The 23,621-nt window shown below is 42.0% G+C and overlaps 1 protein-coding gene and 1 long non-coding RNA gene across 4 annotated transcripts in view; one reads left to right on the forward strand and one right to left on the reverse strand.

Annotated features, from left to right (window-relative positions):
- Positions 1-23,621, forward strand: part of LOC310688783 — a 90,750-nt gene that overhangs the window by 6,126 nt on the left and 61,003 nt on the right. The gene's annotated exons all lie outside the window — the stretch shown is intronic.
- The window catches only part of ARSB (arylsulfatase B), a 70,114-nt gene continuing 58,679 nt past the window's right edge, over positions 12,187-23,621 (reverse strand). For both annotated transcript variants that reach the window (XM_083465336.1, XM_083465335.1), the window contains 2 exons: positions 15,178-15,303; positions 12,187-14,237 (listed from right to left, as the gene is read on the reverse strand). In XM_083465336.1, the coding sequence (XP_083321462.1) occupies positions 13,972-14,237; positions 15,178-15,303 (392 nt within the window). In that variant the 3' untranslated portion in view covers positions 12,187-13,971. The remainder of the gene's footprint in view (positions 14,238-15,177; positions 15,304-23,621) is intronic.

The following is a 23,621-nucleotide window of genomic DNA, read 5'->3' on the forward strand; positions in this document are numbered from 1 at the left end:
TTCGCTTACAACAGGCAAACTCTAATCCAAAACCAAAACTATTAGTCTTCTGTCTTACTAACTATCCCCCATTTGCAACTGCCAAAGTCTTTGCTTTGCTGGTGGCCAATCTCGACAGGTCATGACTTTGTCTATATTTCTTAATGGCTTATCTCTAAGTGATTCCCTGGTCAGGAAAAAAAGTTTAGCCTGTGTTTCTACACCGCTAAATCAAACACCTGGCACCTTCTCGTAATACTCCAAGTATTGGTTAAACCCTAACATTTACTAAACCTAGGAAGCATGGTTGTCTTGCACCTACAAACTCTGGCACCCAAACCTATAACAATACGTAAGCCAGAGGTTGGGAGCCTCAGGTGCAAGAGCTGAATGTGACTCTGCAGGCCCCCCATCTGACCCTTGGAACTCTTTCCCACCCATACATATCATACCCTAAGTGTTTTCATCTGGCTGGAATGTGTCCTTAAACTCTGAGCATGATTACTGCTTGCCAGCCCCTTCTGCCCCTTGCCAGAGGACAGAAGAGTGTGTGCAGAAATTAGCCTACAGTACAGATGTAAAATTAACACTTGTTGCTTTTACCATTGGCATGTGGCTGTCAGTTGCTCAGAAGGGAATGTGACATTGGGACTGAAAGACATTCCCCACCTCTGACCTAAGTAGTCATTAAAGGCCTCCAAATTCAAAGTTCTATTAACAGTGTAAAATGGCCCCTTTGTTTCCTGCAGTACCCTGTGGGCTTCTGAATGACCACCTTGTGATTATGAATCAGTTGAGCAGTTTTGGAGTCTTTCACCAGAAAGAGACAGGTGGCACATGCTTATTTTAATGAATGGTACCAAAAAACTTCCTCTAATGTTTACTATCTATAACTAAACTTTTATGCAGAATTAATAATTCAAAGTTGTTTTTCTCCCACGCACATTTGAGCATCGTCTCCTTTGTCATTACAACATCCTCAAGCAATGAAGCAATCAAGATCTCAGCAATGCTGAATTATGTATGACTGATTGATTCGCGGGCTGCAGTAAGCAGCTGTAACGCAAATAATGTCTGGTGTCAAAACAGTTAAAGTGATGCTATTGATCTGAGTGGGATACTGGACATTCCTGCAGTTCTGATAGATTCCTCCAATGGGTTACCACTTGCTTAGGGGGAAGTGGAGGCTAGATGTGGACATAGTGCATTGATCAGAAAACATTTGTAACACATTGATTAAGAAAGAACACTATAGGAAATAAATGGTGCCTGGGGAAAATTAGTTTGTGCACTGCAGCTTCATGTGAATTCCGGGGAGGATGTTTGGATGCAGAGGTAACTCTGGCCCCATGGCTTAATTGGGGCTGTAACTGTTCTTTTGCATACAGAGAAACTGAATATTTAGGAAACAGTAAATGACCGAGAGCAAGAAAACAAATGAATATTCAAAGAAACTGCCAAAGGTTGAACTATCTACGATGAAAAATGTTATCCAAAGCAGTGGGTGATTTATAGTTATGGTCTTACATTCATTTAAGAACAAAGAAAAGAGATTGCACCCATTGTGGGGTGGAATGCAACAGGCAAATTAAGTGTATCTTTACAAAGGGGGAAATACTTAATCAGAGCTACAATTCCCAATACCCTTAACAAACTACAGTCCCCAGGAATCTTTGGAGAGGGGATGTGCTTTAAAAGTATAATGTGTACCTTGTCAAAAACTATCAATTCTAAACACACCATTTGTATAGGAGATGTGACTGCAAGTGCAGTTGGAGTCAAGTCGATGGAAGAATCCAGTAATCACATGCTGAGAATAATGGGTTAAATGATGCCTTATAAGAAGGCAGCCAAGATTGAAGTGGGATGGGGAGAGATGGAGGTCAAATGTAATTTCTCATTCAGGTCTGAAGTTGTGAGGGTTAAAGACAAGTTCCCAAAGGGATAGTTTGAGCCAGTTCATTTGCTGGTGGGAGTTGTTTTTAACATGGATTGTATTGAAATGTGTTTCAAAGTCAATAATAAATAAGATTAAAGTATCAGTGAAAATAAATGAAAGAAAGTTATCATATATTTAATTAACGAGTTGACTTCCAAATAGAGAGAAATGTGTTCCATCTGCATTTTGAAGGGGACCAATCTGATTCACCAGTCCAAGCATTATATGCAGGTCACCCACTCGCTGTATCATCACCTTCCAAAGAAACTACTCTATTCCGAACTTAAAAATGGAAAGCATAATGCTGGTGGTCAACAAAAGAGGTTTAAAGACTGTCTCAAGGCAAAGCTTTAAAAATGTAGTATAAACACTGACAACTGGGAAACACTGGCCTGCGAGCGCTCCAGTTGGAGAACAGCCTTTACCAAAGGTGTCATGGGCTTTGAAGACACGCAAACTCAGGACGCAAGGGAGAAACGTGCTAAGAGGAAGGCACGCTTGGCAAATCCACACCATGATCAACTCCCGTCCAGAAACCAATGTCCCCACTGTGCAAGGACGTGTGGATCCAGAATTGGCCTCCACAGTGACTTACGGACTCATTGTTAAAACCGTGTTTATGGAGGACAATATTACTCAGCTACGAGTGATCACCAAAGAAGAAAGAAGTACCGTATTTTTTGCCCCATAGGACACACTTTTCCCCTCCAAAAATGAAGGGGAAATGTGTGTGCGTCCTATGGGGCAAATGCAGGCTTTCGCTGAAGCCTGGAGAACGAGACGCGTCGGTGCGCACCGACCCCTCTCGCTCTCCAGGCTTCGCGCAGATCTCCGCAAGCCGTGGGAGCCCGGCGCTGGGCTCCTGCTGCTTGCGGAGAGTTGCCTGTTCTGGGGGCTGGGGTCGGGGGAAGCTCAGGCTTCCCCAGCCCCGCGCCTGGGGGGGGGGAAAGTAAATTTTTCCCCTTTATTTCCCCCCCAAAAAAAACACTAGGTGCGCCTTATGGGACGGTGCGTCCTATAGGGCGAAAAATACGGTATATGCAGGTCAACTATGGAACGGATTGCAAGCTTCCTTGTGTGTGTTTCATAAAGGAAATGTATTGAAAGGCATAGAAAAATGTGTATTTTAGGGAAATATTATGTACAAAATGCATACTTCAAGGAAATGTTTATATAACTTAATTGTGGGGGTTCTATGCATTTTTTAAAGAATTAGTTTTTATTGGGGGTTTTGTGTTACAAAGCAAACAGATCAACAGGGAATAGTACATCTATGGGGGGTTCTATGCTTCTAAAAAACTGCAAAATTGGGATAAATCAGAGTTGTTGTTGTTAGAATTTATATACTGCCCTATACCTGCAGGAGAACATTTGAAACTGACAAGGAATGGAATCATATAGACTGAGTAATCAATTCCTACACGCAAAATATCCACCCTGTCAAGGGGGGGGGGGCGGGAATCACAACTAAGTAAAATAATTGCAAGAGGAATCAGAACACTGTGAACTTTTAAATATTTACAGTGCAATCCTATGCATATTTACACAAAAGTAAGTCCAGTGAGTTTCATGGGGTTTACTCACAAGTGAGTGTACACAGGATTTAAAAGTTTAGTTGAAAAACCAAGCCTAGGGGAATAGGATGAATTATGTGTATTATACCAAATTAAGTGTGCAGTTTTGTACCTAGAAGAATACAGTGGTACCTCGGTTTAAGAACAGTCCTGTTTACGAACGATTCAATTTACGAACTCAGCAAAAGCGGGAGGCCTCATTAGGGAAAGTGCGCCTCGGTTTAAGAACGGTTTCAGTTTAAGAACGGACTTCCAGAATGGATTGAGTTTGTAAACCAAGGTACCGCCGTATACTTGTTAGTTGGCAAGGACTTAACAATGTCAAATCAAAGGAAGCCATTGTGGGAAAAGATAGAAAGGCAGCAGGGGAGCCCAGAAGCTGCAGCCCCCCCCCCATGTCTATCTCATTATGGGGTGGGTGGGTTAGGAGACGAGCATGGCTGGCTGCCATGATGCCCTCTTTATGGCTGAGCTGGAACAGGCAAAGACTGGGCCAGAAGCAAAACTTACTTATCAAACCTTTATTAGGCATTGTGCAAATAAAACCATAAAAGAGGAAATAACATATAAAAGCTTTGAAATATATATAAAAGGCAGCAGTTGGCTACATACATACATATATATATATATACATATAAAATCAGTGGTTTTCGTTGTTAACCTGCTCCTTGGAGGACTGCTACCAAAAACTCGGCTACCCCCGCCGTTACCCTTTGGTCGACGTCGGATAGGCAGAATCCCACACATTCACCTTGCTGGGGTTCCAGGCCACCCAAAAGAGGGGACAGCACGCGTTGACGTGGGATACTGTACAATGGGCAATGAAAGAGAATATGCTCTACAGTGTCCGGGACATTCATAGAACATCTGCAGAGTCTCTTGTTTCTAGGAATGTTTTGATATCTTCCCCTGACAAATGCTGAGGGAAAAACATTCAAACGGGCCAGCATAAAAGCCCTACGTTGGGCTGGGATTATTAATTTAGTGACGTAATTGGCTCTGCTATCTAAGATATTTAAATCATAGAATATGGGGGAGCAAATTTTGTTTACAGCTGCCATAATATTTTGTCTCTCGACATCCTTTAGTCTAGTTTGGATATTATGGAAAATGTATTGCTCATTAGAATTGTACAGGGGCTCCAGCTCGATGCCTAAAGATTCAATCTTTTTTTCGAGGTACTGATACCATCTTGATTTATAGGAGTCTTTGAGCAAATCAGCGAGCAGACTTGATGGAGGGCAGCGAAAATGGCAGCGTAACCAGTACTTTATTGAGGTGGACCATGCCCAATATTCCATTGTGTGTATGCCTATTTCTGCACACATTGTTTCATATTTGATCACAGCTGGGAGTCCAAGAATACGTCTCAGAAAGCTGGAGTGAATCTTTTTTAAATCACTGTTATATGCTTGGACCCATAGCGGGATTCCATAGAATATCTGGGATTGCACTTTTGTTTGAAATATCTGATTGGCCGCAGGAATAAATTGATTACCTTTCTGATAATAAAAACGGGCAACTGCTGATGAGGTACACTTTGCCTGTTTTATGGCATTTGTGCGATGATTTGCCCACCCTAAATTGCTCTGGAATAAGATTCCCAGATACCTATAGATTTTCACTTGTTGGATTTCTTGCCCTCTTATTTTCCATTTCTCTAATTTCCAACCATTCGAGAAGACCAAAATTTTTGTCTTCTCATAATTTATAGAGAGTTTGTTACATTCGCAGTAAAGGATCAGAGAAGATATAAGACGTTTCAGACCCAAGCTCGTTAATGATAGTAGGACAGCATCGTCTGCGTATAATAAGAGAGGAACTGGTTTCTGATTAAGTTTAGGGGCATGTGATTCTATTTTTTGGAGGTGATCTGGCAAGTCTGATAAAAATAAATTAAATAGAAAGGGAGCGAGAATACACCCTTGTTTTACCCCTTTCGAGTTTGGGATGTCTGATGAAAGGTGACCTTTGGTGTTAAGTTTGACTTGACAGGTATTGGAAGAGTATAGATTTTGTATTAGAATCAATAAGCGCTGATCAATTTTTAATTCTGCGAGTTTCCTCCACAGCTTTGGGCGGTCAATTGAGTCGAATGCACCACGAAAGTCTACAAAAGCAGCATATATCTTAGATTGCCTTTGGGATCTATATTTTTCAACCAAATGCATAAGTATAAGGCAGTGGTCTAATGTAGAGCAACCTTTGGAGAAACCTATTTGTTCTTTCCCTGGTAAATTTAGATTTTTCATCCAGGTAAGAAGTTTAGATAAAAGGTGCTTAGCGTAGATTTTCCCTATCACTGATAATAGGCTTATCGGTCTGTAATTCCTTGGTTCTTTTGGGTCGCCATTTTTAAAGATTGGGATAATTATTGATCTTAACCATATCTCAGGTATGATCCCATATTTATCTATGAGAGTAAACAATTGAGCTAAGGGTTCTGCCCACCAATCTATATAGGTCTTGAATAATTCTATTGGTAGACCGTCTGGCCCAGGAGATTTCCCCGATTTGAAATTTTTAACTATCTCTCTAATTTCCTCTTCTTCTACCCTTGGCCACTCCTGGAGTTTATTGATTTTATTTTTAGTGGTCTCATTTCCTTTGAGTTCACTGTGTAGATTGTTAAATACAGATGTGAAGTATTGGGACCATTTGGATTCTGCAATTGGTGGTAGAGTTAGTTGGTTTTCGGCTTTCAATCCTCCGTACACCAGGTTCCAGAACGCTTTGTTGTTTTTACTCTGAATTGAGTCGAGTAATTGTAGCCATTTTTGGGTTGCATATTTCTGTTTCTTTTCGGCCAGAATGTAATGGTATTGTCTTTTTTCATCAAGATAAGAGGGCTCTAGTTTAGCGCGATTATTTTTAAATGTTTGGCGCAGCTTTCTTTTTAGCTGGAAACATTCATCATCAAACCAAGGGCTAGCGCTATGTTTAAGTACCCAAACTTTAGGTGGAGTACTAAGCTCTACGAACATTTGGAAGATTTCATTATAAATTTTCGGAATATCACTGTAGGGATTAGTGGTCTTTAAGTTGGATAATACTTGTTTTCTCAGGTTGGCTGTAAGTTTTTGCCCCACTGCTGCACTCATTTCCTGGGACCATTTTAATTGGGTCATTTGTTTGTATTGAGAAGGTTCTATGATATTGTACTTGGTTATTTTGGTTTCGTCCTTTAAGTTAATAGACAACAATAATGGCTGATGGTCGCTTTCAGTACGCGTTCCAATTTTGAGGTCCATGATTGAATTTATAATATTATAAGGGACAAGAATATAGTCGATGACACTGCATCCTCGGGGGGAGAAGTATGTAAACTCCCCGCTTCTATCGCCTTTTGTTGAACCGTTCACAATCTGCAAATTAAAGTTGTTACATAATTCAAGTAGGCGTAAGCCTTCGTTGTTTACAACCCTATCTCTGGAGAATCGTCCTATTTTCAGGGCATGTGCGATATCATTATCAGTATTCCAATTTAGTTTGCTACATAGTTGTTCATTGTTGGTTCCCACTCTGGCATTAAAATCACCTGCTATTATCAGTGAGGCATTTGGGTATTTATCGGTCAAATTTTCTATATAAAAGGTTAGTTGTGACCAATTTTCACTGCTGCTGTTGTTTTTGGTTGGGGGGATATAGACATTTACAAGTAGCAAAGTATCGTCTTTTTGGGTTAAAAGTAGAGCTTGTGCAAGTGGTAAGCATTTTTCTAGCTGCTTGATTTCAAACCCTAAGTTGTCTTTGATCATGCAACAGAACCCTGCTTTCGGCCGGCCCTTCGTGTTTGTTTTCACTGCGGGTTTCGTATAGGAGGTGAATCCATTGATTTTAATATCTCTAGTTGACCATGTTTCTTGTAGAAGTATTAATTCAAAATCTTTAAGGAAGTTCATTAGGTCTGGGTCTCCGTCTTTGTTTCCCCACCCTGCAATATTCCAGGACAGCAAGCGTAGGATCCGTTTTTGAGTTGATGGCTGGTTGACAGCATTTAGTCATTCTAGTTCTGTTATTGAGTCCAGCGAGGGATTTTGTCTTGTGCAGATACAGCCATTTGTCGCTGCTTTCGGCGGGGAACATAATGGTGGGTCTTTTAGATTCTTTTTTAAGGTGCGGGAAATTAAAATTTCCTCCCTTTCTTGGTTTTCTTCCTTAACTATTCCTTGTTCCTGAGAAATTTCTGTGGTTGGTAGACTGTTGTGGACAGTAGGACTGTTTTCAGTCTCTAGTTCCATTTCTTTGGCCTCATTTGATGTTGGGCTCAGTGAATCAGGTCTGTTGGAGGTCATCTTTTGTTCGGCAATGTTAGAGTCCTTTGTAGTACTTAAATAAGGGGTACCTATTTCGTTTAGAGCTAGTATTTGATATCTCAGCCAGGAATTTGTGGTCTCATTGCTGGAGTTTTTCCTTGCCATTTCATATTCTAAAGGAGGCTGGATTTGAAGGTCTGCATCTATACATTTGAAAGTTCCATTGGTGGCTTTCTTTTTGACTATGCATTTAGGGGAGAGGGCTGGTAAGTGTAAAGTTTGATTGTGTATTGTTTCTACTGCATTTTGTTGCCCTTGTTGGTGAATTTCGGTCAATCTGGCCTGTAGTTTCGTCAATTTACTGAGTATGTTTATTTGTTCTTTGTCTGGTAGCTTGGTAAAGTTACTCAGCAGATCTACTTCTTCTGGGACTGTCCAGTCTATTGTATCAAGGGCGAGGCTGTTATTTGATGCTACAGTCGCTTGGTTTGAGAGCTTGGATTTTTCTTGTGTGATTTCCCGGGTAGCTGGCTGCGGTTTCTCCCATCTACTGGGTTCTTCCACGGGAGTAGGGCAGATGTCGGCTTCTGGTAGAATGGCCTTATTCATCTTGTTCTGTCTTTTAGATGCAATCAATGGTCTGAGTGATATATCTTCAAAGTGTCGACGCGGAATAATTCCTTTCTGGGCTAAATAAGCCTTTACCCTTAGGATTTTGGTTGGAATTCTATGACTACCAAATTTTAGTAGTACTTTTTTGGAATGTCCATCGTTAGTGAGCCTCTTGACTGCTTTTAGGTCGATGCTTCCACCCTCAAGGCCTAGGAGCAGATTTAGATGGTGTCTGGCCCAGAAGGATGACTCCCAGTAAGGTAGGGGCCCTCTATATGGAAAAATGTGGAGAACAATCTCACATGGCCTCAGTATCAGGTTGACTGAGTGAGGGGGGCTTCCTCTGGTTTTTGGCTGGTTTAGAGGTATAAATTTGTATTTGTTCTGTTTGTCTCCAGGGCTTATTAAGGATGGCAAAAAGGGAGTGAGTTGCCTCCTTTCATCTGGGTTATCCAGCTTCTTGGAGATGTTTTGTAATTGTTCAAAGATTTTTTGAACTGTTTGAGCAGTCATTAGGCAGCATTCCTCCAGCAGCTCCACCTTTCTATCAATTAGCACTTGTGCCTCGATTATGGGAGTAGTAGCCTTGTCCTCATTTATTCCTAGGGATATCTCTTCAACAGAAGCAAAACACCAGGGTGAAGACTTTTGTAGTCCCTCAGTGTCCCATCACTAAGTAGGCTGAGAGCCAAGGGATGTCGGATGGTTTGAAACACCACAAGCAGTGTGTCAAGGGTGGAGGAAGCAGAGTAAGGAGAGTGAGAGTAAGGGAGCTTGTTTGAGGAGAGAGAGAGAACTGGGACAAAAGATATGGGGGAACATGTGCAAGTGGAACAGGGATAACTAGATTAGAAGCCTCTCACCACAAGAGACAGGGGGAGAGTGGAAGGACAGTAAATAACTGACTGCTGCTATGTAAGATAGGCCTTGGTGGCAGGCCAGGGGGGGGGGTTGTCTTGTAAAGAAACCTACCAATCTACGATGTCTGCTGATAAACTGGGTCTTGAACTCCTTCAAGAAATAAGCACTCACCAGTTGAACACTGAAGAAAGGGAATCTGCTGACATTCTGAAGGCTTTCCTTACTAAATTTTGAAGTGGTTTTTTTTTTAAAGATCTATGTGGCGTTCTTAGTCCTCCTAACCCCCTGAAGAAAAATAAATAAATAAAAGAATCATAGTCATCTAGTACTAACCCATTCTGTTTATATGTTCAGTTTGACTGGCAGAGCTTTAAGTTTACCATAGAATATTATCTGTTTTAAAAAAGATATAAAGTCCTTGTAGTTATGCTGATTCTCAGAGCTGTTTGCTAAATCTGAAGACATAAAATAAAACAATGTATGCCAAAGATGAAATATGTGCCCAGCTCCAACATGTTGATTTAGTGTTTTGTGCAGCAAACCGTAGTATAGCTCATAACTTTATAAAGAGCCCTCAGATATTTTAAGAATGAAAGGCACTATGCAGTCAAACCTATATTTTCTTCATTGCCTTGGATGCCAGCGTTTGTCCATAGTAAGCTGTGGCTTTGCTAGTATAGCTTGTTGTGGTTTCTGAAGAGTATGTTCTGTACATCTAAATCTAGAATTTCTCTTTGACTGTACTTATTTTAACTATAGCTCTTCAGACAAAACACAGCAGCTTTCTTTATCAAAGAGCCCAGACAGAACGAAGGGAAACTAGCAGCTGGGAAGGTTATCTTTTTTATGATTGCAGCAGATGTTCAGCCTGTGTGAGTGTCTGGAGGCAGTTGGAGGATGGATCGGGGCTAACAGATTGAGGCTGAATCCTGACAAGACAGAAGTACTGTTTTGGGGGGACAGGAGGCAGGTGGGTGTGGAGGACTCCATGGTCCTGAATGGGGTAACTGTGCAGGTAACTGTGCCCCTGAAGGACCAAGTGCGCAGCCTGGGAGTCATTTTGGACTCACAGCTGTCCATGGAGGCGCAGGTCAATTCTGTGTCTGGGGCAACTGTCTACCAGCTCCATCTGGTATGCAGGCTGAGACCCGACCTGCCCACAGACCGTCTCACCAGAGTGGTGCATGCTCTGGTCATCTCTCTATGTGGGGCTACCTTTGAAGGTGACCCGAAAACTACAACTAATCCAGAATGTGGCAGCTAGACTGCTGAGACCACATAACACTGGTCTCAAAAGACCTACATCGGCTCCCAGTACGTTTCCAAGTACAATTCAAAGTGTTGGTGCTGACCTTTAAAGCCCTAAACGGCCTCGGTCCAGTATACCTGAAGGAGCGTCTCAACCCCGATCGCTCAACCCAGACACTGAGGTCCAGCGCTGAGGCCCTTCTGGCAGGTCCCTCACTGTGAGAAGCCAAGTTACAGGGAACCAGGCAGAGGGCCTTCTCGGTAGTGGCACCTGCCCTGTGGAACGCCCTCCCACCAGATGTCAAAGAGAACAATAACTACCAGGCTTTTAGAAGACATCTGAAGACAGCCCTGTTTAGGGAAGCTTTTAATGTTTGGACTAATGTATTTTAATATTTTGTTGGAAGCTGCCCAGAGTGGCTGGGGAAACCCAGCCAGATGGGCAGGGTATAAATAATATATTATTATTATTATTATTATTATTATTATTATTATTATTATTATTATTATTATACAAGCAAGAGGTTTAGTATCAGCCCTTCCAATGTTCCCTAACACAATTCCTGCCCTGAAGCAGAAATTCATCCATGGGGTGACCAATATAATTAGCAAACCTGGTGCATCTGTAATACACATAGGTCAAGATTTGTGATCACACAGGAGTAAATTCCAGTGGAACTTACCTGCTGAGTAAGCTTGCATGGGATTGCAGCCTTAGTGATGAAGGATGAGAGAAGATGAAGACCAGCACCTCCATGTGATCTCACAATTTATTTATAGCTTGGAAAACCTAATGCAATAAATCTTTTACTTAACGTATAGGTTGTGTTTAGATATGCGGTATACAATTTAATAGAACTGAAATCCTGTGTATGCTTATGTGTTTAGCATCATCATTTTGGCACTTACCAAAACAAAACACCTCTTCTTCAAATTCGTTTCTTATGAATCCAGTGCTTAGCTCTTCCAGGGTGACTGCTTACACATTGCCAAAATAAAATAAAAGAAGACACAAGTTTGCATATAATTTGCACCCTTAAAATTACTACAATTTTAACAGAATTTTTTTTTTTAAACCAGAGCAGGTGACCTGCAGCCTGCTGTCCAAATGCAAACTGTTGATGAGCAACTTCAAGGCCCTTGCCTTGAAGGGGGCTTTTTATGGTTCTTTTATCTTTAAACTTTTATCTTTAAACTGGACTTGGATCATGCAGCTCGTCCAATAGAGGATTGTCCTTGGTAAAGTTGAACAATTTGTCAACCTAAACAGTATACGTTGAAGCAAAAATGGCATCAAGCCCCCCACCCACCCCTTTACACCCATTTCCTGAACAATACATTTGGTGTGAGGGAATAACATAGAAAAGGGCCACCACAGCACTTCCCATCCTGGCCAGAGTTGAGTAGTGGATCCTAGGAGGTGGTAGCTTCTCCGCCATGGAATCTCCTCAGCCCATTCTCCCCCTCACTTTACCTTGCTCTGGTAATGTCAGAGCAAGCACTGTGAATTGGGCCCAGGGAAAAAAAGTCAGACAAATATAATTTATTTGTGGTCCACTGGTCGCAAATGAAAAGTTTCAGAATGTAAAATGCATGAGATCTTCAAGAGAGGGGGAAAACCCAGAAAGCAAGAAGATTATCTAAAGGAAATTACAATATTTAGACTTGCTCAAACTTATTAGAGCCCTCTAATAAAATGACCAACTGAGACTCTGACCATCATCCTATGATGGCATCTGACCATCCCTTTATTTAAAAAGAACACGTGGCACAGATTAAGATACTCCCAAAACATTTCCCCCTACTTTTTCCACCTCGTGCAGAATTCTATAAACCGCTATTACGTTCTCACCCACTTTGTGGAGTTCTCACCGAAACTCTTCACAGTCCCTTTTTGGTTTTACTACCCTCAACAAAACAGTGTCATCAGCAAACTTGGCTGCCTCTCTGCTCACACCTACCTCCACATAATTTACAGACATATTAAAAACACTGGTATCATCACAGATCTTTGAGGAACCCCACTTCCATTGTGAGAATTGTCCATTTATTATTGCTCCCAGTTTTCTGTTATTTGGTTACTGAGCCATAAGAGAACCTTTCCTCTCATTCCATAGCTACTAAGTTTAATCAGGAGCCTTTGGTAAGTGGACTTTGTGTAAAAAAAAAAAGTCAAAAGAGTTCTGAGTAAATATGTATATAGGGCAGTAGCAGATGGAATGGTGGGGTGGAGGCAGCTACCTCACCTCCTGGCAGGTGAGCTGCTGATGCTTACTGGGAGGTTCACAGTGGTGGCAAGGTTGGTGCAGTAAGAAGAAGAAGAAGAAGAAGAAGGAGAAGAAGGAGAAGAGGAGGAGGAGTTTGGATTTGATATCCCGCTTTATCACTACCCGAAGGAGTCTCAAAGTGGCTAACATTCTCCTTTCCCTTCCTCCCCCACAACAAACACTCTGTGAGGTGAGTGGGGCTGAGAGACTTCAGAGAAGTGTGACTAGCCCAAGGTCACCCAGCAGCTGCATGTGGAGGAGCGGAGACACGAACCCGGTTCACCAGATTACGAGTCTACTGCTCTTAACCACTACATCACACTGGCTCTCAAAGGTGCCAGCAGAGTCAATCCGGTGCTCCTGCCAGTGTCATATGCACTGTGCCACCCTCCACAATATCTTGCCCTTCTCCCTCCTGGCAAGCAGCAGCAACTCACCTGCTGGGAGTTCAGGTATACATCTCCACGCCACCATCCTGTCCACCACTGTGGACACAGTATTCATATTGATCTCAATATTCATATTGTGGAAATAAGACATTTTGGGTGTAGAGCTGACATGTTTGGCTATCGCTAGGACCTTGGTGTGTAGCTGCTAAGAGGTTCTGTTCATGGAGATTCTAGGATGCTCCTGTTAAGAGTGACTCGCGAGGTAAAGGTGTGGAGAGAGAAAAGGAACTCTACAATTGGCTTCTTTCTCCTTTTCTTTACAACTCTGTCAGCCTCCGATAAAAGCTGGCTCCCGGCAAGTATGAAATCAAGCCTTTGACTTCAGATGCGAAAGAATTTAGAAGGCCCTGCCCCCCTGCCATGACTCAGAGCTTTCCAACTGAAATAATGTTTCCCAGCTGGCCAGGAACTTTGGGAAGGCGGCATCATTTTACCCTCTGCTTCAGAGACATGTCATGGATGGCAAAAAACCCACCAACATCCAAATGGCAGATTTATGATTCTATAGAACTTCAAGCACAACCGATGGTGAAACTGGATCCTTCAAACAGCTTTTGAGTAAGAAGAACTGGATCCAATGGACTGAAGTGAAAGCTGAAGAGGTAAAATAAACGAGTCAGAAGTGTCTGTGTCCCTGAGTCTATGGGGTGATTCCCATGGAACATTTTTGTATACTTTGCCGTGGTGTACACAAGGATGCACACATTTTTATGTACACAAATATAATGTGGGAATCAGCTCTATGACTACCCTCGATATACCTTTCTCGGGCTGCTGAGCAGTTTCCTACATCCAAGGCCCCCAGGCTTTCTTCGTTCCTGGGTCACAATGAGGGTCATTTTCTGGGTAGAACACGGGAACAGAGTTATTGTTATAGTGCTGGAGACGCAAAAGGAGCTTTTTCACAATGTCAGGATATTGTTCTGACAAGTCACTTCGTTCCTCGGGATCATTAACAATATCATAGAGCCAAAGTTTCTTTGTTGGAGGGTCTGAAGACAGAGCCTCTGACTCATCAAATAAAGATGGCGGTGGAAACCAGTGGGAGCAACCTATAAACAGGAACAGAGCAGATTAGAGGTTAGTTGGGACAGCATTAGCCTCTTAATTTGTTTCCAGCTTGTTCACAGATCTGACTTGTTCAATTTTAGAAAAGTGGAATTGAACTTGTGACGCGGAATTTGTTTTTTTCCTATGGAGATTTGCCAGCTGACCAACAGAATACCCAGAAGATGAATTAAATGTTAGTAGGAAGAAGAGTTCCTAATATGAAGCTCAGTCTGCAGTAGAGCTATTTGGCTGAGGTTTGTTGCTCTTTTCTTGGTTTTGACACCACCGCCCTCAACTCCTTTCTTTTACTGCACCTTTTGCACCTTTACATATTTTTTTATAACGAACATTCAACGATCAGTGGGTGAACTTTGAGCAACAAGACACACACAAGCGGACAAACAGTGCCATCCTAGAAACAAGGTAAGAGATTAATCTGCAAGAACACTGACTGACATATAGGAAATTATAGTGCCAGCTGGATGCCTCAAGTGGAAAGCTGGGATGCCTGCCATTGAGTGAGCTTTCTAGCAGGTGTGCCTCTTGCTGCTTCAAGTGACAAATTTGAATACAATGCTTCATACTATGTCAAAACACATAGTGCATGTGGGAATGTTAGCACACTTTAAATAAATAAGTTACTTTTTCAGGCAGAACAGCCTAAACTGGTTATCTTTCCCACCTCTGTAAGCTGCCCAGGAGGAAATGTCTATTGATGGGTGGCCATACACATTCAACCAACCAACCAACCAACCAACCAACCAACCTTATTTTAAGGCTGAAGGGCAGGGAGTTCTTATGATCATTATTAAGTCAGTTCTTTCTTACACCTCTGGAGCATCAATTGCTACCAAAACCAGTATTCACAAATTTAATACAGCAAATACCAGGAAGTGCCATTATCTGGAACATGCGAAAGGGAGGAATCCCATAAAAAGTTACCTGGATTGCCGGTTAGTAGTTTCCATTTTCCATGTCGAATTGCAGCATGTATAGAGGTATTGAAAATTGAATCTTCCCAGGAAAAATAATTACTCTGCGATGAAGTTCTGTTGCCGATACCTGCACCTAAGATCAAATAGGACACGAGTATTATATCCATTGTGAAATTATATTGTTTGTGTGTGGAATAGGTAAAAAGGTAAATGACCCCTGGAAGGCTAAGTCCCGTCAAAGGCGACTATAGGGTTGTGCCTAGGACTTGCTGATCAGAAGGTCGGTGGTTCGAATCCCCGCAACGGGGTGAGCTCCCGTTGCTTGGTCCCTGCTCCTGCCAACCTAGCAGTTCAAAAGCACGTCAAAGTGCAAGTAGATAAATAGGTACCGCTCCAGCGGGAAGGTAAACGGTGTTTCCATGTGCTGCTCTGGTTCACCAGAAGCGGCTTAGTCATGCTGGCCACATGACCTGGAAGCTGTACGCCGTCTCCCTCGGCCAGTAAAGCAAGATGAGTGCCGCAACCCCAGAGTCGGCCACGACTGGACCTAATGGTCAGGGGTCCCTTTACCTTTACCTTATTATATCCATTGTGAAATTATATTGTTTGTGTGCGGAATAGGTAAAAAGGTAAAGGACCCCTGGAAGGTTAAATCCAGTCAAAAGCGACTATAGGGTTGTGGCGCTCATCTCGCTTTCAGGCCAAGGCAGCTGGCATTTGTCCACAGACAGCTTTCTGGGTCATGTGGCCAATATGATTAAACCACTTCTGGCACAATGGAGGACCGTGACAAGTGCCAGAGTGCACTGAAACTTATTATGCATTTTAAAGAAATACTTATAATTATAAACGCACTTATGGTGAAGACAGAGGAATCATTTGCTAGAGTTGTGGAGATACCAGTAGCATGGAAGTGTAACAATAACATTCCATACAAATATAGCCTTCTTTCCCCATGGTCAACACCTGAAAATAACAGTTCTGCAAGTTTGCAGATAGTAGGTATAGCTGGGGGGGGGGGGCAGACTGGGTGCCACACTGTGGGGGGTGGGACTTACGATGGGCCTGCAGTGCTCCTGAGTCACGCGTCTCTCCTGGGAGTGGCTCGGTGGCTCGGGAGCCTGCAGGCTCCGTGCTGCCCAAAACGGCAATGTGGGGCTTGCGTCCACTCGCTGCCACCCTACAGCTGAGGGGGAGGTGGTGGGCGGACTCCATGGAGGCTCTGCTCAGTGTGCCCTGCCCTGGCTTGCCCCACCCCTGGGCAAAGGGCACATGTCTCCTTTGGCACCCAAGCAGCTAGCTATACTGCTTCTAAAGATACCACCAGTGCTTTTTTTCTTTTTTAAAAAATGTTTAGGAGTACTCTCATTTTGACTCAAGAAAACCACCATTTTATAGTTCAAATCAGGAAAAATAAATACAGTAAATGGTCAAAAGTACAATGATTCACAAAATGTTTAGGGGTATGCGTACCCCTGCGTACTACCACCTCCCCCTTCCCGGAAAAAAGCACTGGATACCACCAAGACACTTCCCTCACAATGCCCAAATCAGTTTTTAAAACCTGCCAGGTTTTTAAAAATAAAGCACAGGCGAAACAAATATGAATGTATGTGAGGTGCTTAAATATAACATAAAAAGGTGAGCAGTATCCCCGAAGCATAAGGTGTTTCTGGCAAGAGTGATGGCTGATTGAGCATTTGACTTGACAGACAATAGATCTGTCATGCAATCATGTAATTTTAAAGTATTGCATCTGTGTTGATTATTTAAAGGCCATTTGTATATATTTACATGTTTAGACTTTGATTTCTTCTTTTACAGTGTTATTGTGTGAAGGCAAAATTTTGGGTGCTTCCAATATGATAAAAAGATCAGTTCTAAATTAAAATTACGTTACAGAAAGCAATCTGTCTGTGTATGGTACATGCATAAGTGAAGGGCGTGTGGATAGATGACAGCAGCAGAGAAGGCCCCCTCTTTAGGATGGAGTAGGAGGATTCAGAAAAGCCTTGTCTGTGTAGGCAGACTCATCTTTGCCTTTATTCCAGCAGAACAGAAAGCATGCCTGATTGTCAGCGATGTGTAAGGCCTGAGAACACAGTGCAGCCTTTAATTTGGCCCTGCCAATAATGTAAATATTATAATGAACATGTGTTCCCCAGCCTCCAGCCTAATGAGATGGATGCAACCTGGGCTAGCCACAGTCCTAAGAATCTGCTAGAAAAAGCCACAGCTTACACACTGCTGAGTAACCATATTCTTTGAGCACACAGAGTTTGCTACTGTTTTTAATTTTTATTACTATAATTGTTTTATCATTATGTTATTATTATTTCAGGAATGTTTCTGTCCTCTCTTTCCAGCTCACAAACTGAACCACTCAAAGTGTCTTATGAAACAAAAGTAAAAATAATAAAAATAATAATAATGCCTACACACTATTACAATAAAAGATGCAGATAAAAAGCACCACAAATCAGTCAACCTATAAAAATGAAGTAAACCACCAGAAAACAAATATCCAGCTTCTGGGACAAAGACCAGCCTAAATAAAAATGTTATATACCATCAAACAGAGAGGAAGTATGGGTCTCCCATGATATGATGCTTCAGAGAGTGGGAGAAAACGCTCTCCCATGTCCCTACCTTCTATACCTTAGGTGTAGGGTGAAGAAGAAGAAGAAGAAGAGGAGGAGGAGGAGGAGGAGGAGTTTGGATTTGATATCCCGCCTTTCACTCCCTTTAAGGAGTCTCAAAGCGGCTAACATTCTCCTTTCCCTTCCTCCCCCACAACAAACACTCTGTGAGGTGAGTGGGGCTGAGAGACTTCAAAGAAGTGTGACTGGCCCAAGGTCACTCAGCAGCTGCATGTGGAGGAGCGGAGACACGAACCCGGTTCCCCAGATTACGAGACTACCACTCTTAACCACTACACCACACTGGCTAAAAGTGCCTCTCTTAATAACCTTTGAGTCCAGGCGGCATAATCTAGGAGGAAATAGTCCTTCAGGTATTCTGGTCCTAAGCTGTAGCTCACCAAAAACACCTCCACACAGATTCTCTCAGTAAACCATACAACAGCAGTGCATCATAGGTCATTGTTATTATCATCCTATACCGCAGGACTGACAAAGAGAGAGGGTTGTTTGCCTGAGGCTAGCACAGGGTGAGTTGAGGTTTCCTCTTTCTGTCTGACAATAGGGAATTCATCCGCACCTTTAATGATATGTGCAGCATTTTATTAGGTGGTGAGTGAAGTCATTTATGAAGGCAAGCTCCTTTTTAAGAAGCACTGATGATGAAACATTTCCATGAGATTTGATATGCTCTTTTAGAACAGCCACTTTCCCACACTGTTTATAAGTGTAAAATAAAGTCAGTCCAGCCAACTCTAAACTTCCAGGGGTTAAACTATGCTGGTTTATGTTTTTCCTTGATCTCTGTAAATTTAATTACACTTTTAACAGTTTTCTTGCTCTACTTTCAACATGGAACAAGAATGAAAGGAAAAGTCTGCCAGACACACACTGAATTAGAAAATCGTTGAGGTAAAGGACTGCACATGGTATTTATTATCTAGGCTGGAAAATTCAAATCTTTCATCATTTTGTGTGTACATTCCATATGACTCGTTCCAAATTGATCCAAACTTTTGATTTTCAATTTATAAAAGCAAACATCACGGGCAATATATTGCAACGATAATTTATATGTAAAAGGTTTCAGAACAGACAGTATCTGTTTTGTGTGGAAGTATAAGGCAGAGAGAGAAATACATATAAACCAGAGTTTCAGCCTATTTATCTAAACAACTGAATTTAAAATCCTAATGCTTTCAGCCTAACTTTTCACCCCCAAAGTGTTAAGTAAAGGTAACTACAGGCAACCCCCAATTTGTGTGAGGGCTGTTTTCCAGGTCCTCGCACTTGACAGCTGAGCATGTCTAAGTCAGCTCCACCTCCTTTTCTGGTCACTTCCAGGTCACCACGATGCATGAGGTCACGCATCAATTGGTTGTTGCCTGTACATTTGTTACCCTGCCTTGACTCTCCCATAATTTCTTAAGAAGAGCTCAGCTGTGTCAGAGCTGGAGTCAGGCATAGGTCAGCAATAAAACAATAAACCACCAGAGGCCAATGAAATTATCTCTTTATTCAAGGAAACAAACCACAGCTCAGTCCTAGTGGTCTCAGCAACTCTTTCCAGGAGGTCTTGCCACCAATGAAGCAGTTGTGACAACTGAAGGTCTCCACCTCCACAGTGCCCACTAGGAATCCTCCTCTCCAAGGTCTTTCCCAAGCAGTTGCAAACTGAATCTGCACACTCTGCTCTGCTCATTTCGGTTATCTGCGTGTTCTAGGAGATCAAGGGGGAGGGGAGCTGGTTGCAGCAGGAGGGGAAGACTGCCTCTCTGTCTCCTGGCCCCACTCCTCTCCAGTCCCTGCTTCTGCCTCTGAACTGTTCTTGGCCGCAGCCTCTTCCTGTTCCCTCTTCAGCTTCTGACACCTTCTCCTCCCAGTCTGCTCCTTTCCCCATTCATTGTCGTCAGAGATATGCTGCCTCTAAACCTGGAGCTTTCATGTAGCCATAATTCCCTCTAATAGTGATCCCAGGTGTTTGAATGCTGGTCAGTTTGGAAGCAAAAGGGGCCATCTCAAAACAGCTAGGGGTTTCTACATATTTCAGAAACTCCCTTCCTCCTTCCTGAAAGTCCCCTGCCCTCTATGAGGCCGCAGGGCATACCTCTTAAAAAGTGGGGGGAGACATTTCCCACTTGCCATGAAGAATTCCCAATGATAGACCTGTTTCCATAAATCTAATTTCATTCAAAATCCATCTAAGTCCATAGTCATCATCAGATCATGTAGCAGCAAGTTCCATCAATTTATTGTAGGAAGTGTGAAAAAGTACTTCTTTTGGTTGGTTTGGAATCACTCAACATTCATCTCCACTGGGTGACTTGAGATTTTAGTATTATGTGTGGTGGCAATGCAACAAGGTGAAGGTTTTTTGGGAAGCAATTTATAATGAACTTAAAAAAATTTTTAAATATACTTTTCCCAAAAGACCTGAGGCCTTTTTGCTGGGAATTATGGGTAAGGAAATAAAAAATGAAGATAAAAAATATTTCTCTATGCCACCACAGCCGCAAGAATTATGCTGGCACAAAACTGGAAAACAGAAACTATACCTAACGTAAGTGACTGGCAGGTCAAAATGATTAACTATGCCGAGCTAGATAGATTAACAGGCAGAATACGAGACCAAGACGACCAGAAATTTCAAAAAAATTGGAGTAAATTTTGGAAATATATTGGAACGGATATATAGGAGGAACTGGCGGTATTAGAAAAACTTTATCAGCTAATAATTATAAACTTTAATAAGCTAATTACGTAACCCGGGATTTATTTGATACTTACCAAAAGGGTGAAGGGAAGTCAAAGGCTAAGCAGAGCCTAATGTTTATATTATTTTTTTTGTATGATTGTACGCTTACTTTTTGTATAGCATGAAAATAGGATGAATAATTTATGTTAAAATGTTTATTTTTGTATTTGTTTGTCCTTTTTTCTTTTTTCTTTTACAAATTCTGAATAAAAATTTACTTGCCAAAAAAAAAAAAAGAGATTTTAGTATTATGAGGAAGATCTCAGTCTTTGACCCATTTTAACTGTCTTTTTTCTAAATTTCAATTTCTTCATAAATGTTGATCATACGCTCCTGTGTAGAATTACTGTGTTTATATTAATGATTATATATTGCCATGCCTATTGCTAATAATATGGCAAAAGCATGACAGTGCAAACATGAGAGTGTGCAGGTTCTAGGAGAGGAGTTTGGGATTTTTTTAATTATAAATGAATCAACCAAAATTATAAAGGGTCTGGAAGCCAAGCCTTAGGAAGAGCGGTTGAGAGAGTTGGGAATGTTTAGCCTGGGAAAGAAGAGACTGAGAGGAGATATGATAGCCACCTTCAAATATCCCAAGGGCTGTCACATGAAAGATGGAGCAAGCTGGGTTTCTCCTGCTCCAGAGGGCAGGACCTGAACCAATGGATTCAAGTTACAAGAAAAGAGATTGTGACCAAACATCAGAAGAACCTTCTGACAGTAAGAGCTGTTTGACAGTGGAACAGACTCCCTCAGGAGGTTGTGAACTCTGCTTCCTTGGAGTTTTTAAAGCAGAGGTTGGGTGGACATGTGTCATGGATGCTTTAGATGAGAGTCCTACACTGCAGGAAGTTGGGGTCACCTCCAACTCTACAATTCTATGATTCTATTAATCCCGATGCAGTTTACAAGCAACATATAATACAGTGGACACTCGGGTTGTGAACGTGATCTGTGCAGGATGCACGTTTACAACCCGCAACGTCCGCAACCTGCAGTGGTGCGTCTGCGCATGCACAGGTTGTGATTCAGCATTTCTGCGCATGCGCAAAGCGTGATTTAGCGCTTCTGCGCATGTGCGACCGCTGAAACCCGGAAGTAATCAGTTCTGGTACTTCCGGGTTTTGGCGGTCCGCAACCCAAAAAACCACAACCTGAAGCGTCTGTAACCCGAGGTATGACTGTATTAGCATTACATAATAGGACATGCACATAATAGGACATCACAAACACAGCATAAATTAACAAACATAAATGGCAAACAGATCATGGCAGTGTCATTTATCTCCAGTTATTTTGTTGATGTGCCACAGTGAGCTAAGCCATGGTTTGGTTTAACATGTTGTCTAAATCCAGGCTCATAATTTAGCTCTTGCAGACAAACCAAGAACCATAAAACTAGGAGCCTAGATTTAGATGACACACTATGCCAAGCTAAAGCTTAGTTCAGTACAGCGGGGCAGAAAAACAGCCCAGGAAGAGTGAAGTGGCTATGAACTCCTCTTCAGTAGCCTGTGTGCACATGCATTCATGCTAAGCCATGGTTTGGTTTAGCATGACATGCAGACCAGGCCATCATGCATAAACAAGTATCTCCAATATTTTTTTTTAAAGAAGTCTTCTGAGTTTATGTTCTAATCTTTGATGATTCAAAGGTTAAATTGCAGAGAAGTAAAAATGCAACAGTGAATTAAGTTTTATACAACTGCATAGGTAACACAGTTTTATAGAAGGCCCATTATTTATATTCCTCATGCTCATTCCCTCACTCCTTAAATAAAAGCTCCAGTAACCAGCATCATTGGCAGAACCACAAAGAGATGAGATATAAATAGGCAGTAGATGCATTTTTAAAAAGGTCCAGGAAAACTAACCAAATACATTCACTCTTTAGTCTGTGATTAAAATGATGAGAGAGCGAACCATGCTGAAAAAGTTTTTTTCTCTCTCTCTCTCTCTGTGTATGGCAAGTGATCAAAGCGTACATAGCTTTGGTATAACACGGTATTTAGTGAAAGCCCAACCACAAAAGTTAAAGCATACTGTATTCCAGTGTATTTGTGGTGCGGACGGTACATTCTGGGGCCTGGTGGAGGAGACTGAAACCATGTAAACGTAATACTTAATTTGGAAGCAGACTCATGCCCAATCATTTATTCCACAATGCTTGTCATACGAGCTCAGTTTCCATAGGCAACATTTTTTGACTGCCACCCTTCGCTGACCATGAGCAAAAAAGAAAGTCTTTGCTCACAGTGTGGGAGATGGCATGCACTGTGACTGCTAATGTATTACAACCAACCAAGTAGGGCAATTCATCAGCAACCTCTGCTTTTCTTGCCGCCAGCTCTGCAGTCACAGCTATGGAACTGATCTGGCTAAGTCACAACACCCTAAGCAACCTGCACACTACACCCAGAGACATTTCAAAAAGCCTCTTAAAGAAAGGAATGTGCGATTTGGGACTGGACACAGTTACAAGTGAACAACTTAGTGTGCATTGTTGTGACTTGTGTGTGCTCCCACAGATGGGAAACTGGCAATGCATCCTATGCTGAGTGAAGGTTAATATTCTATTGAAAAGAAAACATACTGGTAATACTTTCCTAATAAAAGCAACAGTACATCTCTTATTTGCACACCAGTGAAGACTGCTGTCCATTCAAGATCTTAGCGTAATCATCTCAACCCTTCTCATATGGGAAACCATTCTGTCCAATGGTTAAAAAATCCTATTACAGTGGTACCTTGGAAGTTGAACAGAATCCGTTCCGGAAGTCCGTTCAACTTTCAAATCATGGCTTCTGATTGGCTGTAGGAAGCTCCTGCAGCCAATCGGAAGCCCTGTCAGATGTTCAGCTTCTCAAAGAATGTTCGAAAACCAGAACACTCACTTCTGGTTTTCGATCGTTCAGGGCCGAAATGTTCGACTCCCAAGGCATTCAGGAGCCTAGATACAACTGTATTATCACTAGCATTATGTTGCAAGCTCAAATTCATATATTGTCATGAGCTGAAGCTTGGGCACATATTGTATAGAATGGTCTAAACATA

This window comes from Podarcis liolepis (assembly GCF_965112155.1).
Source record: "Podarcis liolepis genome assembly, chromosome: 11".
NCBI lineage: Eukaryota > Metazoa > Chordata > Lepidosauria > Squamata > Lacertidae > Podarcis > Podarcis liolepis.